This window comes from Mya arenaria, chromosome 14, assembly GCF_026914265.1.
Source record: "Mya arenaria isolate MELC-2E11 chromosome 14, ASM2691426v1".
In the NCBI taxonomy this organism is placed as follows: domain Eukaryota; kingdom Metazoa; phylum Mollusca; class Bivalvia; order Myida; family Myidae; genus Mya; species Mya arenaria.
The window spans coordinates 4,720,183-4,735,216 of record NC_069135.1 but is presented as its reverse complement, the minus strand read 5'-3'; the positions used below and the strand labels follow the sequence as shown (position 1 = coordinate 4,735,216).

Below are 15,034 nucleotides of genomic sequence, written 5' to 3'. Positions count from 1 at the left end.
TATCCGACGATGGATGGAAAGTGGCGAATGGGTCTATTGTGATTATCCGACGATGGATGGAAATGACGAAATGGGTCTATTAATTTTGTGAGTATCCGACGATGGATGGAAAGTGATGGAATGGGTCTATTGTGAGTATCCGACGATGGATAGAAAGTGACGGAATGGGTCTATTGTGAGTATCCGACGATGGATGGAAAGTGACGGAATGGGTCTATCGTGAGTATCCGACGATGGGTAGAAAGTGACGGAATGGGTCTATCGTGAGTATCCGACGATGGATGGAAAGTGTCGGAATGGGTCTATCGTGAGTATCCGACGATGGGTGGAAAGTGACGGAATGGGTCTATCGTGGGTATCCGACGATAGATGAAAATTGACGGAATGGGTCTATCGTGGGTATCCGACGATGGATAGGAAGTGGCGGAATAGGTCTATCGTGGGTATCAGACGATGGATAGGAAGTGGCGGAATGAGTCTATCGTGCGTATCCGACGATGGATAGGAAGTGGTGGAATGAGTCTATCGTGGGTATCCGACGATGGATAGGAAGTGGCGTCGGAATGAGTCTATCATGGGTAGCCGACGATGGAAAGGAAGTGGTGGAATGGGTCTTCCGTGGGAACCCGACGACAAATGGAAAGTAGCGGAATGGATCAGTCGTGGGTATCCGTCAATATGGATGGAAAGTATCGGAGTGGATTGATTGTTGTTATCCGACAATAGATGTAAAATAACACGGCGGGTTGATTGTTAGTTTCCGACAACGAATGTAAAGTAATGAAAAGGGTCGGTTTTGGCTATCCAACGACGAATAGAAAGTAACGGAATTGTTCGAATGTGTCCGTCAACGAAAGGAAATAACGGGATTGATCGATCGTTGGTATCCGACGTTGAGCGGAAAGTAACGGAATGTGTCGACAACGGTAGTTTTGCTATATGTCATCAAGTTTTTTCTACATAAACGGCTGAATAATTGAACGTAACAAATATTTTTTTAAAATGAGTCAGGCTCCGCTTTAACTCAAAAGGGGAAATAACGCTGAATGGACTTTTCTTTCTGATAAAAATATTTTAGTTGTAAGTAACCTACCGTAACTAAAGTATAAACCCATTCACGTAGGGTTAAAATGGTGACATATGCGCGCCATTCGGAACTCCTCGGCCATTTTATCGAAAACAACCTCGGATGTATTTGGACGGTTTACACACTCAAAAAGTGGTACGTTTAAGTCCGCTGCAAGTAGATCGCGTAGTAATTTTATTTAGCAGTTAAACTTTGTGACTTAACTCTTGGGATTCTTCATTATGTTTGCTATAATACAATTCAATGACAATAAATTTAAACTTAGATCAATAAATACAACTCTAAAACACTACATTTAACTAATGATATAATTCAAAATTTTACGAACTACTTCAGCAGATGTACCTGCATACATCCGAGGTTGTTTTCGATAAAATGGCCGAGGAGCTCCGAATGATATGCGCGCATAAAAAGGTCGACGTTATATTCTATACACGCTCACAGTCTGACCATTGGAATCTATACACCCTTAAATTTATCCGTAAAGTAAACCATGAAACTGTTGACTGCGACCATTTCAACTAGTTTCATTTCCGGATAGCCCTTTAAGCTCCCGTTTTTGTATAATAGCTATTTTAAGGATTATAACTTGGACTTCCAATATGTCGACATGGATATACAGCCTCAAGTCAACTTTGTAATTTCTCCGTCACCATGATGTGTCGCTGTGGTACGAAAGGATTGGGATCAAGTATGCTAACTGTATAAGATATATGATTTTATTTTGACGTTTGAAATATCAAAGACGAATATTTGAATGTTATTATGCCCCCACAAAGTGGCGGCATATAGGGTTGCCCTTGTCCGTACGTACGTCTGTCTGTCTGTACGTACGTACGTCCCGAAGATTGTTTCCGATCTAATTCTTGAAAACCGTTTGTCCAATCCTCACCAAACTTTAAACACATGTTTGTGACCATAATATCTTGATCAAGTTCGATAGTCATGGAAATCGCTTTAGTCATTTAGGAGTTACGGCCCTTTTTTGCCAAAAATACTTCAAAAATATATGTTTCCAATCTAATTCTTGAAAACTGTTTGTCCAATCCTCACCAAACTTTAAACACATGTTTGTGACCATAATATCTTGATCAAGTTCGATAGTCATGGAAATCGCTTTAGTCATTTAGGAGTTACGGCCCTTTTTTGCCAAAAATACTTCAAAAATATATGTTTCCAATCTAATTCTTGAAAAGTATGTGTCCAATGTGGATCCAACAAGTTTTTTCCTGCCTGAATGGCGCCATATAACCTATACAGTCTTGCGATGCCGTAAAACCCAACTCAACTCAACTTATCCTATATGTGCAGATTATCCTGAATAATCATTATGGCTTATTTTCTGTGACAAAAAATCGAAGTGGGGGCATCCGTGTCCTATGGACACATTTCTAGTTTTATGTATGTTTGGTTCATAATGGTACTTTGTCAAGTGTTTGTGGTTATAATTGACTGATGCATAACATTCTTAATGCAATGTCAGATTCTAGTTGAGAGAATTGCTCCCATTTGTCCAAAATTTATTTTCATCAATTGTGGCAATGAAAGCAGATCAGATATCATGCACAGTAAAGATTTTCCTTTTCTTTTTGTGATATATTTTGAAGAATATCAAAGACTGTGGGAACTGAAGGTTTTATACCAAGACTTACAGTCATAGTTGATAATGACAAAGTTATCAAGTATTGCATTATTCAAATATAATTTCAGGTTATGCAGATTGTTGAGAGCAATATGATGAGGGAAGGCAGGAAAGAGTCTTATTGTCAGGTAATGTTAACAAGAAATGTTTAAAACACCTTCTTTTTTAATCATGATTTCCAATATGATATCATGTGTATTGTGATCCTAAAACTTTTTTCTTTATTGGATTTTTAGGAATATTTAACTGCTTCAGACTTTGAAATAATATCATGACAGGAAAGCAAACCACAAAGTATGTTTTAATATATTTTGCCTAATACTACCGTACAGGCAATCCATATAGCATACTTTTGTTGTAAAAAAACTTCTTAATATTTGCACAATAGGTTTTAAGACTTTGATTTTTGAAGGTGATCAACAAAAGAAAGATTTTTCATAGAATTTTCTTTTATATTATGATTTAATTGCAGTATGTACTCATGGAAAAATGGTGTTCGAGAGGTGGCGAATAAGGATTTGTATGCAGCATTGAAGAACGGTAATATGTATGTTGTATTTGTTTTCTTCTAAATATGTGAATACTGTGTTAAACTTTAAATCCTGCCATGAAATAAGTATCATGTATTCCAATTTCAATTTGCCAGTATTACTATATCATAATCCTAAAAGATCCTCTACAACTAAACTTTATGTAAAAATGTTTTTTATACATTTGAAATTCTTGTAATTTCCTGCTAACAGCATTTATTCCTGTATTGCATATGGACTGATAAATATGCCCAAGATTGCCAAAAAAATTGCTAACTGCTGATCTTTGATAAATGGGGATGCTTTTAATCTATATCTTTATTATTTATTTTTTCAGGCAAAGAATACAAAGAAAGGTTCTCTTAACATAGAAAGTAAAGAAATAATGAAGTTCACACTACAGTTAACAATCTGGATGTGTTTCCTTTGTTATTTGAACATGATTTATTTTAACTTACATAACAAGTATGCACTACAATAATGAATATCTATATTAATAGTAATGATATTCCATTAAACATGGATATGGAAAAAATATTCTTTGACAGTGCAAGATAAGATAAATCCAGACATAGTCAGAGTCTTCAGTTAACTTGGATGTGTTCCATTTGTTTCATCCACATACTTGAAATTTGTCTTGTAACTACCTGTATTTTTATGAGGTAAAGTGGTGAGTAATCAACCTTTATCATAACATTTTCTTATTTGGGGATAGTATGTATTTATGTTGACACTATGTGTACCTTCATTCTCTTCATTTTTCTGTACGAAACAAGACCGAATGTGTCATTTTAGTTTTACCATTTTAAACTGTATTTATTATACTCTTCATTGAATACCCATTCGTATATTCTCAAACATTTTAATAAATTTAAATGTGTTGTTATTTTGATTATATTGTGTTGGTGTCATAGGGTACATGTATAAGTCCATTCCCAGCCTTCAAGATAAAACAGATATATTTTTTGTTGTAAAATGTGTTCTTTATGCATATACATATAGAGTGGCTACAGAGAACTCAACATTTTTCTTACAAAATATCTAAGGGTTTCCCTGCATGTGATTGCTACATTTAGTGTACCTCATGTTATATAATACATTGTATATGATCAATAAAACAGATTAAGAACCAAAGCTGTTGCTAAATACTTTTTAAAAGCTGTATATGTACAAGACAATACTGAGACTGTATAGACACCAATGTTTGTCCTAGCTTGAAGATGTATAGATTCCAATGATTGCCTTAAGTTGAGGCTGTATAGATTCCAATGTTTGTCTTAAGCTGAGGCTGTATAGATTCTAATGTTTGTCTTCAGTTGAGGCTGTATAGATTCCAATGTATGTCTTCAGTTGAGGCTGTATAGATTCTAATGTTTGTCTAAAGTTGAGGCTGTATAGATTCCAATGTTTGTCTAAAGTTGAGGCTGTATAGATTCTAATGTTTGTCTTCAGTTGAGGCTGTATAGATTCTAATGTTTGTCTTCAGTTGAGGCTGTATAGATTCTAATGTTTGTCTTCTATTGAGGCTGTATAGATTCTAATGTTTGTCTAAAGTTGAGGCTGTATAGATTCCAATGTTTGTCTTCAGTTAAGGCTGTATAGATTCTAATGTTTGTCTTCAGTTGAGGCTGTATAGATTCCAATGTTTGTCTAAAGTTGAGGCTGTATAGATTCTAATGTTTGTCTAAAGTTGAGGCTGTATAGATTCTAATGTTTGTCTAAAGTTGAGGCTGTATAGATTCTAATGTTTGTCTTCAGTTGAGGCTGTATAGATTCTAATGTTTGTCTTCAGTTGAGGCTGTATAGATTCCAATGTTTATCTAAAGGTGAGGCTGTATAGATTCCAATGTATGTCTTCAGTTAAGGCTGTATAGATTCTAATGTTTGTCTAAAGTTAAGGCTGTATATATTCCAATGTTTGTCTTAAGCTGAGGCTGTATAGATTCTAATGTTTGTCTTCAGTTGAGGCTGTATAGATTCCAATGTTTGCTTTCAGTTAAGGCTGTATAGATTCCAATGCTTATCTTAAGTTGAGGCTGTATAGATTCTAATGTTTGCTTTCATTTAAGGCTGTATAGATTCTAATGTTTGCTTTCAGTTAAGGCTGTATAGATTCTAATGTTTATCTTAAGTTGAGGCTGTATAGATTCTTATGTTTGTCTTAAGCTGAGGCTGTATAGATCCTAATGTTTGTCTTCGGTGAGGCTGTTAAGCTGAGGCTGTATAGATTCTAATGTTTGTCTTCAGTTGAGGCTGTATAACGTTCAATGTTTGTCCAAATTTTAGGCTTTATTGAATCCAGGATCTCTCAAATTTGAAGCTGTTTAGATTCCAATATCTGTCTTAATATAAAGCTGTATTCAGTCCAATGTTAGTGCTACGTTGGAGTTGAAAAGACTCCATTGTCTGTCCTACGGTGTAGCTGTATAGATTCCAATGTCGATCGAACTTGGGAACAGTGAGCTATAATTGTTTATTTCCTTGAAAAGTATTTATTTTATTTAAAATTGTCATCTTTTGTCTTAATTATTATCTGAAATCTCAAAAAATGTGGATAAAGAAATTTTCATATATTTTACGACATTTCAATGGGGGTGTATAGATTCCAGTGGTCAGTCCGTGAGCGTGTATAGAATATAACGTCGACCGCATAAAAATGTAAACAATTTTAACGTCTTGCTAAGTTTAAACCCTTAGATCTTGACACAACAACTATTTCATGGGTTTGATGTTTATTTGTTCAAAAGTCTTGCAGGTTCAGCGATTTATTTCCGTATTATAGTGATGCATGGACCAGCTGGTCAGACTTAAGAAATATTCTTGTTGCTTTATATACATGCTCCAGTACCAACTACATATCATACCTGGTATACAACTACTTATTTCAACGTTTGAGACTTTAAATGCGTGTTAATCTTCAGACAAGTTGTTATAAGTATACTGGTCTTGTCATGCAACGTGTGATTTGCGTAGCAGACCCAAGCTAGATAAGGGTCAGGGTTGTATTCTGACTCAGAGCTTATGCACCAGTCAATTGTAACCACGGCTCCCCCAGATCAGGGAGTATACCGTGGGGTGGGGGGGGGGGGGCTGTGGTTACAGTTGACTGGTGCACATTAATTGTGTATGATAAATACTCTTTATCCCCAAGGATTTGTAAATGATTATTAATCATAAACCTATAACAGATTGTATATTGGACCATAGTCTCTAGAAGGGACTTGTGCTTTTCTGTTAAGTGTCATATGAACTTGATACCAGATAAAGTTAAGCTTTCAAATAGTGATGTGACTGTCCGATGTTAGGCAGCAAATGTCATAGGCTAAGAAAATCATATGGCCAGTCCATACATGCCATATTTTCTGGAGACCATTCAGGGGGATTTGTTCAGAAAGGCTAAAATTTAGGGGGATTTTGGTAGTATTCAGGGGGATTTTTTAAGCAGGTTTAAGTTGGCGAAATTTCAAAGTATTTTTAGACGCAAGTACGAAAAAATGTATTCACATATATTTTGCTATGAAAACCTCTAACTTTTTCATTATACAGAATTACTTTATGTCATGATTTATCATATTCTTATGATACACTGTCATGTCATACTGTAATACTGTAAATTAAATTTACCTTCCTCCAAAGTCTTTTAAAAAATTCTGCTTAATACTATCAGCTATGATAACGTTCAGACACTAAGAGAATGGAATGAATATTAGTAATTTCTTCCTTTTCCAAAATAGTAATATTTCTTTGCCTTTGATTTTTACTTTAATTAATTGATCAGTTGTTAAGGTTTCCTTTTGGCATTTATCAAACTTTTTTTAAACAGTAATTTCACCCTTGAGGAGTTGTTTCTTTACATTCAGTTTCAATCACATACTGTGTGGTTTCACTTTGTCATTATTGCCTGACGTTAATTTTTTTTTTTTTTTTTTTTAAATTCCGGGGGATTTTTCCCCCCGCCCGGGGATATGGCATGTATTTCAGTTTTGGGATCGAACCCACCGTAACCCCAATCTTACAAGCTAGGTGCCCTTCTATCTAAGCAAACAGGTCCCGATAAATCACATACTCCCTACGCAGGTCAGTACTTTGAATTTATACCGGGTAAATACCATTACATTGTTCTTTTTGCAGAAGATGAATTCAAAAGCTGGAATTCTTTGAAATAGTGAGCAAGGCAATGACTTCACAGAGCCATCTAGGATTCAACTCATCAGCAGTAAACTCATCTGATAGTGTACTATCAACAACCCTGTCAGCTGTACCAAAGGCACATACGAGTCATGTTGTGGCCTACATTGTTATACCTCTTGGATCATTGGTTTTGGTCATAGTGCTGGCACTTGTCGTAAGAATACATACACTTAATCAATGTCATATATTAACATAATGAAGTATCAGTTTTTTATGTGATTCCATAATTGTGTATATAATATACAGCGCAAGAAAAATCAAACATTTTAATGACATGTGTACACATGTATTCACATTGCATTAAATAAATATTTAATGATATACCATATTTATTTATTTGTGTGTTAATTAATGATAACAAGAAAGAAGGCTTGCTCCAGTCTGTATTTTGTATTCCATACAATGTATGTGATATCTTAAACATGTAGCTTTTCTCAACATTTGTTTTTGATCACACGGAATATTTTATAACCTGCTAGGTGTTATGTTTGTATTAAATGTTTATTTTACTTTCTGTTTCAGATAATGATGATATTTAAGAGGAACAGGTATATTTTCTTTAAAGATACTAAATATCAAAACAATCAAGCGCTAAATGTATTCCTTCAAGATGATAATTTAATGAGAAACTACTTTTTGATGAGTCAAAACTATGAAACGATTATAAGAAGTCTGATTGCAAGACACACATTATTGCTGAACTATGCATGGAGTTAAAGCCATTTTTTTATCCTGGGAATGTCTGGGACAGAAGTGTAGCAATCTGATCACCCTACATGTTTGGATAGTTCAGTACGTGTAGACAACTTTCAGTTGAGATAGTTCAGTACATGTAAACTACTTTCATCAGGGATAAAAGCATCTTTGATAATAGCATTAAATGCTTCTTGCTGAAACAACTTGCTCTAATTGTCTATATATGTGTGATATAAAGTCCACCTTTGTTACAATCTCCTTTCCCCTGCAGGATAGAGCGACTGCGTCACCACCTAATGCCGCTGTACAACTTTGAGCCGGGAGAGGAAGACTGGGAGTCAGAGCTCCTGGATGATCGAGGAAGACGCATGTACTACAAGGATGGGGGAGGGCCTATGAACTATTCACAGGTTGTTTTTTTTTTCGTAGTTCACAGACTGTTCAACAATTGAGCAAAGTTCTTTTTTATATGAGTCAATTGACAGCTCACCCATGAATGGATGTTAGCTTCACAAACTTTTTTACCTTCTTAAGCTGTATATGATCAGTCTTTATCAACTTGAGATTTATAAGCACAATTTCCTGGCCTTCATTTAAATTATAGTGCCGTAATTGTCAAATGTTTCATCTCTGAAAAAGATTTATGCAGTGGCCCCCAAAAGTTATAACAATGTTTGTGGACAAAATCTAGATTGTTCTATTTTAATAGCAGATGGATTAAATAGTAAAGTTTTCGAAACTTAATAGTTGAGCCTTACAGGGCTTCCATTAAGAATTTGAAGCTGGAAGTATAAACTTCCTAACAATCAATATTGGTAGTTTTTAACTGAAATGAGGAAGTTTAAGTCTCCCAAACAAGTATCAAATTGTTCCCCTTTTTTCAACAATTATGTTAAAAATCACGAAATTTGCAACATAAATTGCTAACTTCACAAATTAATCTGAGGGCTGTTCCAGGAAAAAAATGTACTGGGGGACAGGAACTGAGATGAATCAAAATTGTCTTGGTGGGGGGCATTATAGGAGTTAAAACTGTCTTGTTGAGGGGGGGGGGGGGGTGTTTTTGGAGTTCAAATTGTCTTGGTTGTGGATGGTAAACTACATATTCTAATGTGTTGGTTGGGGGTCTCAAAGGTTGACCATTCCGATGTAAATTATAAAACCTAGGCCAATCAACCAAAGTTCTTAAAGTCACCAAGATAACTCGGTATGAACGCGTACTGACTGGTACAGAAGCAATTTTCACAATGGGTATTTTTTTCAAAAAGGTGTCACCAAAAAAAAAAAAACATGTGTTTCGATGATGTTATCGGCTCTTTAGTAAAACGTCTCCACCTATTAAAGTTTCATTTTTATACACTTGTGATAATAATTGCAAAAGTAAAAACTTTATGGGGAGTTAAAAAATATGCACAGTTACACATGAAATAAAGAGGTTTAATTGTGTATTAATTTTACATAATACTATTAAATTGTGGGGGTTGTTGGCCCTATTCTAGTTTTGGCGGTGGGGCTATTTTTATGGTGGTGGTGGTGGGGGGGGGGGGGTGAAAACATAATTATAATTGTCTTGGTGGTCCCCCTTTTTCGAAGTTCAATTCCTGCCCCCCAGTACATTTTTTCCTGGAACAGCCCTGATAATAATTCATTTTACTTCAAAACCAAGCCTTCAACTTAAAAAGTGTGTTTCCAAAAATAAACAAGGTTTTGTAATTCCAAGGAATCAATTTTGGAAGTTTTATCCCATTTCTAGGGATTAATATACTTCCAAACTTCCTTTACCAGAAGCCCTGCCTAAAAATGAATATTTTCTTCGAAGGAAAACTGCTTTGTTGATGCAAAAACCACCTTCCTTGTCATCATGAATGTATTACAGGGCCCCAGCTATGCGGCTCCGCAGTTGCAGTTCAACGCATAATACTTCCTGGTCACAGCTCCTGAGCCATGAGATAAGACAGTCGCCAAACAGGTCTCGTTGAGCTCACTCTTGTTATGAATCAAAAGTATTTATGTTAACTGAGTATTTTGTTGTAAACCTCTTTTGTGATTAGTTAAAATCAGTATACATTTTTTGTGATCGCTGTGTATAACATGAATCTCATGATAACTATATAGTTAAGACGGCTTCAGTTACTACCAAACAGGTCTGATTTTTCAAACAAACCTTTATATTTGATTCATTCCAAGTTGTTAGTCTGACATTCCAAGTAATATTGTAAAAATGTAACTCTTTAGGTTATCATAACGTTTCCATGTACCCATTGTTTAAAGACTTTTTACATAAGGCTTACATGTACATCTAAATTCATTGAAAATTAATTTGTGGATGTATAATATATATACAGTAAATATTCTTTCATTGCAATTACTGACTATAGATGTACATGGTTTTGACCATCATCAATCTATACACTGTTTGTATGGACAAAAATCAAACTCAGTAAGCTTGATCAGATGAATACTGTTTTTAGTTGTTATTGTAGCTTTTAACATTTATTGAATAGAAGAAATGCGAAAGTTTTGGTGTAAGTCACCGATGGTCTCTGAGAGCATGAAAAAATTCTGTGACCATGTGAACTTTTTTTATTTTATAAAAAATTCAACAACTTACCTGTTTCATGTATACTTATTTAAATTTTAGAAATTTTTTATTGTGATGTCATTTCAAACATGTTCAAACATGTTCACAATTCATTTATGTTCTTTAAGAGTAGTGAAAATATCTTAATTCAATATATTGATGTGAAAAAGAACAGCAGTAGAAATAAAGTAGTAGTTTCAAATACTAACGGACTTCATCTCCACTTTTTGATCTTATTATGTACTTTTGCTAGAGTTTTTGTTTAATGTCTTTTTTTCTTACACCAGTATTCTTTACAAATTATTATATCTCTAAATTGTTACACCAGCATTCCTTACAAATTATTATATCTATATTTTGTTACACCATCATTTTTTACAAATTATTATATCTCCCACATTGTTACACTAGCATTCTTTACAAATCATTTTATCTCTATTTTGTTACACCAGCATTCTTTACAAATTGTTTGATCTCTATTTTGTTACACCAGCATTCTTTACATATCATTTTATCTCTATTTTGTTACACCAGCATTCTTTACAAATTGTTTTATCTCTATTTTGTTATACCAGCATTCTTTACAAATAATTTTATCTCTATTTTGTTACACCAGCATTCTTTACAAATTGTTTGATCTCTATTTTGTTACACCAGCATTCTTTACATATTGTTTTATCTGTTCTTTGTTACTTCAGCATTTAAAAAAAATGTTTTATCTCTATTTTGTTACACCAATTTTTTTAAAGTTGTTTTATCTCTGTTTTGTTACACCAATGTTTTTTACCAATTGTTTTATCTCAATTTTGTTACAACAGTGTTTTTTTACAAATTGTTTTACCTCTATTTTGTATCAGCAATGATCTTCACATTTGTATACTCTATAATTATTATTTACATTATCAGTATGTTTTTTTATGATTGTAAATTTATTTTGTTATTTTATAAACAAAAAACACATGTTCAACAGTTTTTCATGTAATTGAGCCAAGTCAGTGAATATTGCATTTTCTTTTTTCAAGAACAGTTGTTTTCATTCTAGTCAGTGTCTCATTCATCTGTACAGTTGAATTTTCCATATTCTAGTCATGTTAAAATATGTTTTGCTTTTTCTGAAAGCATACAGTAAAGATACAAATATAAGTCCATCAATAGCATCATCTTTGCATCAGCATAAAATACACCATTACTTAAAAACAAACTCAAACCTTTACTGATTGGCTGATAGTTTTTTGCTAAGTAAAGAATGGAAAATGTGTTGCCTATTATATCTCAAAATATTTATAGACCTTTTTTGGGATAATGCAATTCTTATTGTATGCTCTTTTCCTTGTAAGGCTGTGGTTTTAGAAGGTTATTTGATGCTTTGAATTTGATGTCTTCCTGTTTCTAAAGTGAACTTGTGCAATATTGTATAGTTTTGAATCTCAAACATAGGGAAGTTTGTCTCGACGATTTCTTGATTATTGTTATTACTTATGTTTCATGAAAATTGGTACACATTTTAACAGTTCAGTATGTTTTACAGGTGTCATAACTTTTCGCTCTTTGATTATTTGAATAGACTACTGTTATCAGACGAGCGTTTTTATCTGCTTGCGGATATTTTATTCTGAGTATATGTAGTTTGGATGGTCTTGTGATTAACCATGATGTATGTAGGGGAGAACTTCTGGTAGCTTTCTGTGTTGATTTTCACTATACCTAACAGCTAGCATCTCAAACACAAAAAAGTCTCATAAGTATTATATAGGTTTGCGAATGTTGTCTGTCTGTCGACAATGTTTTGATCTTTTCATTATGGACCATGTATGTCACTTCAGTGGTAGGTTGCCCTCAACCGGTAGATGACCACTATTGTTTTTAGGTCATTTGGTCAGAGGTCAATGTCAACAGTATTATGAAAACTTTGTCCACATAATAACTAGAAAAACGGGTTGACCTAGGATCATGCAACTTGACAATTGTGAGGTTGCCCTTAACTAGTAAATTATATATCCAGTGTTTTTTTTGGTAAATAGGTAAATTGTCATGGTTATGGTCAAACGTCTTATTACAAAATTGTCCACAATAACTTCAGGATGTTTGACCTATGACCATGAGACTACAGCCGTAGTTTTCCATTGTCCATTATATGAACCCTCTTTTTGGAAGATAGGGGACAGTCTGTAAAGGTCAGAGGCATCAGTCTAATGAACACTTTGTTACCAGATCAAACTTCGAAAGTTTGTCTTCACTTTTTAATTTTTTAAAAAACTTTGTGCATACATTAAACATCTTTTTACATTCTTCAATCTTTACATGTTTATGACAAACAGCGTTTGGTGTCATAATGTTTTACACACATCTAATGTTTATATTGTTTTGTTAAAACGTAATGTTTGTCATTATAACTTAGTATTGTTTTATTCTAAGAAATAAAAAAAATGTGCAAGCATGTTTTGTCAGTATTTTAATAAACTTGTTGTTTTATTTTTCAACAAATTCAATGTATTGCCGTCCGCATTGATAAATTCTAGTGTAAAACGAGCTCATCCAAAAACAACACAATTGTACAAACTGCAACTTTGTTCTGGCAGTATTTCAACAAAGGTATGAATTCCACGAATATGTTACATCTATTTGCGTCAACGCCCAGTCCGATGAGCTTCGTCCCGTATTAGCGTCACACGGATGGTGTATCCGTTGGTCCTGGTCACATGTCTCGCACACGAGTTGCATGTAGGTTCTGGTCACGTGTCCCGCGCACGACTTGCATGAAGGTTCTGGTCACGTGACCCGCGCACGACTTGCATGTAGGTTCTGGTCACATGTCTCGCGCACGACTTGCATGTAAGTTCTGGTCACATGTCCCGCGCACAACTTGCATGTAGGTTCTGGTCACATGTCTCGCGCACGAATTGCATGTAGGTTCTGGTCACATGTCCCGCGCACGACTTGCATGTAGGTTCTGGTCACATGTCCCGCGCACGACTTGCATGTAGGTTCTGGTCACATGTCCCGCGCACAACTTGCATGTAAGTTCTGGTCACATGTCCCGCGCACGAATTGCATGTAGGTTCTGGTCACATGTCCCGCGCACGACTTTCATGTAGGTTCTGGTCACATGTCTCGCGCACGACTTGCATGTAGGTTTTGGTCACGTGTCCCGCGCACGACTTGCATGAAGGTTCTGGTCACGTGTCTCGCGCACGACTTGCATGTAGGTCCTGTTCACATGTTCGGCGCACGACTTGCATGTAGGTTCTGGTCAGATGTCCCGCGCACGACTTGCATGAAGGTTCTGGTCACATGTCCCGCGCACGACTTGCATGTAGGTTCTTTACACATGCCCCGCGCACGACTTGCATGAAGGTTCTGGTCACAGATCCCGCGCACGGCTTGCATGAAGGTTCTGGTCACAAGTCCCGCGCACGACTTGCTTGAAGGTTCTGGTCACAAGTCCCGCGCACGACTTGCATGTAGGTTCTGGTCACATGTCCCGCGCACGACTTGCATGTAGGTTCTGGTCACATGTCCCGCGCACGACTTGCATAGAGGTCCTGGTCACATGTCCCGCGGACGGCTTGCATGTAGGTCCTGATCACGTGTCCTGCGCACGACTTGCATGAAGGTCCTGGTCACATGTCCCGCGCACGACTTGAATGTAGGTTCTGGTCACGTGTCCCGCGCACGACTTGCATGAAGGTTCTGGTCACATGTCCCGCGCACGACTTGCATGTAGGTTCTGGTCACATGCCCCGCGCACGGCTTGCATGAAGGTTCTGGTCACAAGTCCCGCGCACGATTTGCTTGTAGGTTCTGGTCACAAGTCCCGCGCACGACTTGCATGTAGGTTCTGGTCACATGTCCCGCGGACGACTTGCATGTAGGTTCTGGTCACATGCCCCGCGCACGGCTTGCATGAAGGTTCTGGTCACAAGTCCCGCGCACGATTTGCTTGTAGGTTCTGGTCACAAGTCCCGCGCACGACTTGCATGTAGGTTCTGGTCACAAGTCCCGCGCACGACTTGCATGTAGGTTCTGGTCACATGTCCCGCGGACGACTTGCATTTAGGTTCTGGTCACATGTCCCGCGGACGACTTGCATTTAGGTTCTGGTCACATGTCCCGCGCACGACTTGCATGTAGGTTCTGGTCACATGTCCCGCGGACGTCTTGCATGTAGGTTCTGGTCATGAATCTCGCGCACGACTTGCATGTAGGTTCTGGTCACATGTGCCGCGCACGAATTGCATGTAGGTTCTGGTCATTTGTGACGCGCACGACTTGCATGAAGGTTCTGGTCACATGTGCCGCGCACAATT

General features: G+C 36.4%; 1 protein-coding gene and 1 long non-coding RNA gene across 5 annotated transcripts; both read left to right on the top strand.

The window, feature by feature from the left end:
- The first annotated feature begins 1,476 nt into the window (after positions 1–1,476).
- LOC128218144 (uncharacterized) lies at positions 1,477–4,553 on the top strand. 2 transcript variants are annotated; one of them, XR_008258329.1, is made up of 4 exons: positions 1,477–1,778; positions 2,798–2,857; positions 3,202–3,269; positions 3,597–4,553. It is a non-coding gene; the product is annotated as an uncharacterized LOC128218144 (long non-coding RNA). The 2 variants fall into 2 exon arrangements; XR_008258328.1 differs by having other exon boundaries at positions 3,202–3,276.
- A 702-nt stretch (positions 4,554–5,255) lies between these two features.
- Positions 5,256–13,155, top strand: LOC128216723 (small integral membrane protein 29-like). 3 transcript variants are annotated; one of them, XM_052923373.1, is made up of 5 exons: positions 5,256–5,982; positions 7,391–7,604; positions 7,973–7,998; positions 8,418–8,556; positions 10,023–13,155. In XM_052923373.1, exons 2-5 carry the CDS (start codon positions 7,437–7,439, stop codon positions 10,062–10,064), a joined length of 375 nt encoding a protein of 124 aa, XP_052779333.1. In that variant the 5' UTR covers positions 5,256–5,982; positions 7,391–7,436; the 3' UTR covers positions 10,065–13,155. The 3 variants fall into 3 exon arrangements, with proteins under 3 accessions (XP_052779333.1, XP_052779332.1, XP_052779334.1); XM_052923372.1 differs by having other exon boundaries at positions 5,256–6,126; XM_052923374.1 differs by having other exon boundaries at positions 5,901–5,917.
- The last annotated feature ends 1,879 nt before the right edge of the window (positions 13,156–15,034 follow it).

What these genes read in the sequence shown, in the direction of transcription:
- LOC128216723 (XM_052923373.1), top strand. Translation starts at nt 7,437, where the DNA reads ATGACTTCACAGAGCCATCTAGGATTCAACTCATCAGCAGTAAACTCA. An exon ending in TCATAGTGCTGGCACTTGTC is followed by an intron (nt 7,605 to 7,972) that starts GTAAGAATACAT and finishes TTTCTGTTTCAG; the next exon opens with ATAATGATGATATTTAAGAG. An exon ending in ATGATATTTAAGAGGAACAG is followed by an intron (nt 7,999 to 8,417) that starts GTATATTTTCTT and finishes TTTCCCCTGCAG; the next exon opens with GATAGAGCGACTGCGTCACC.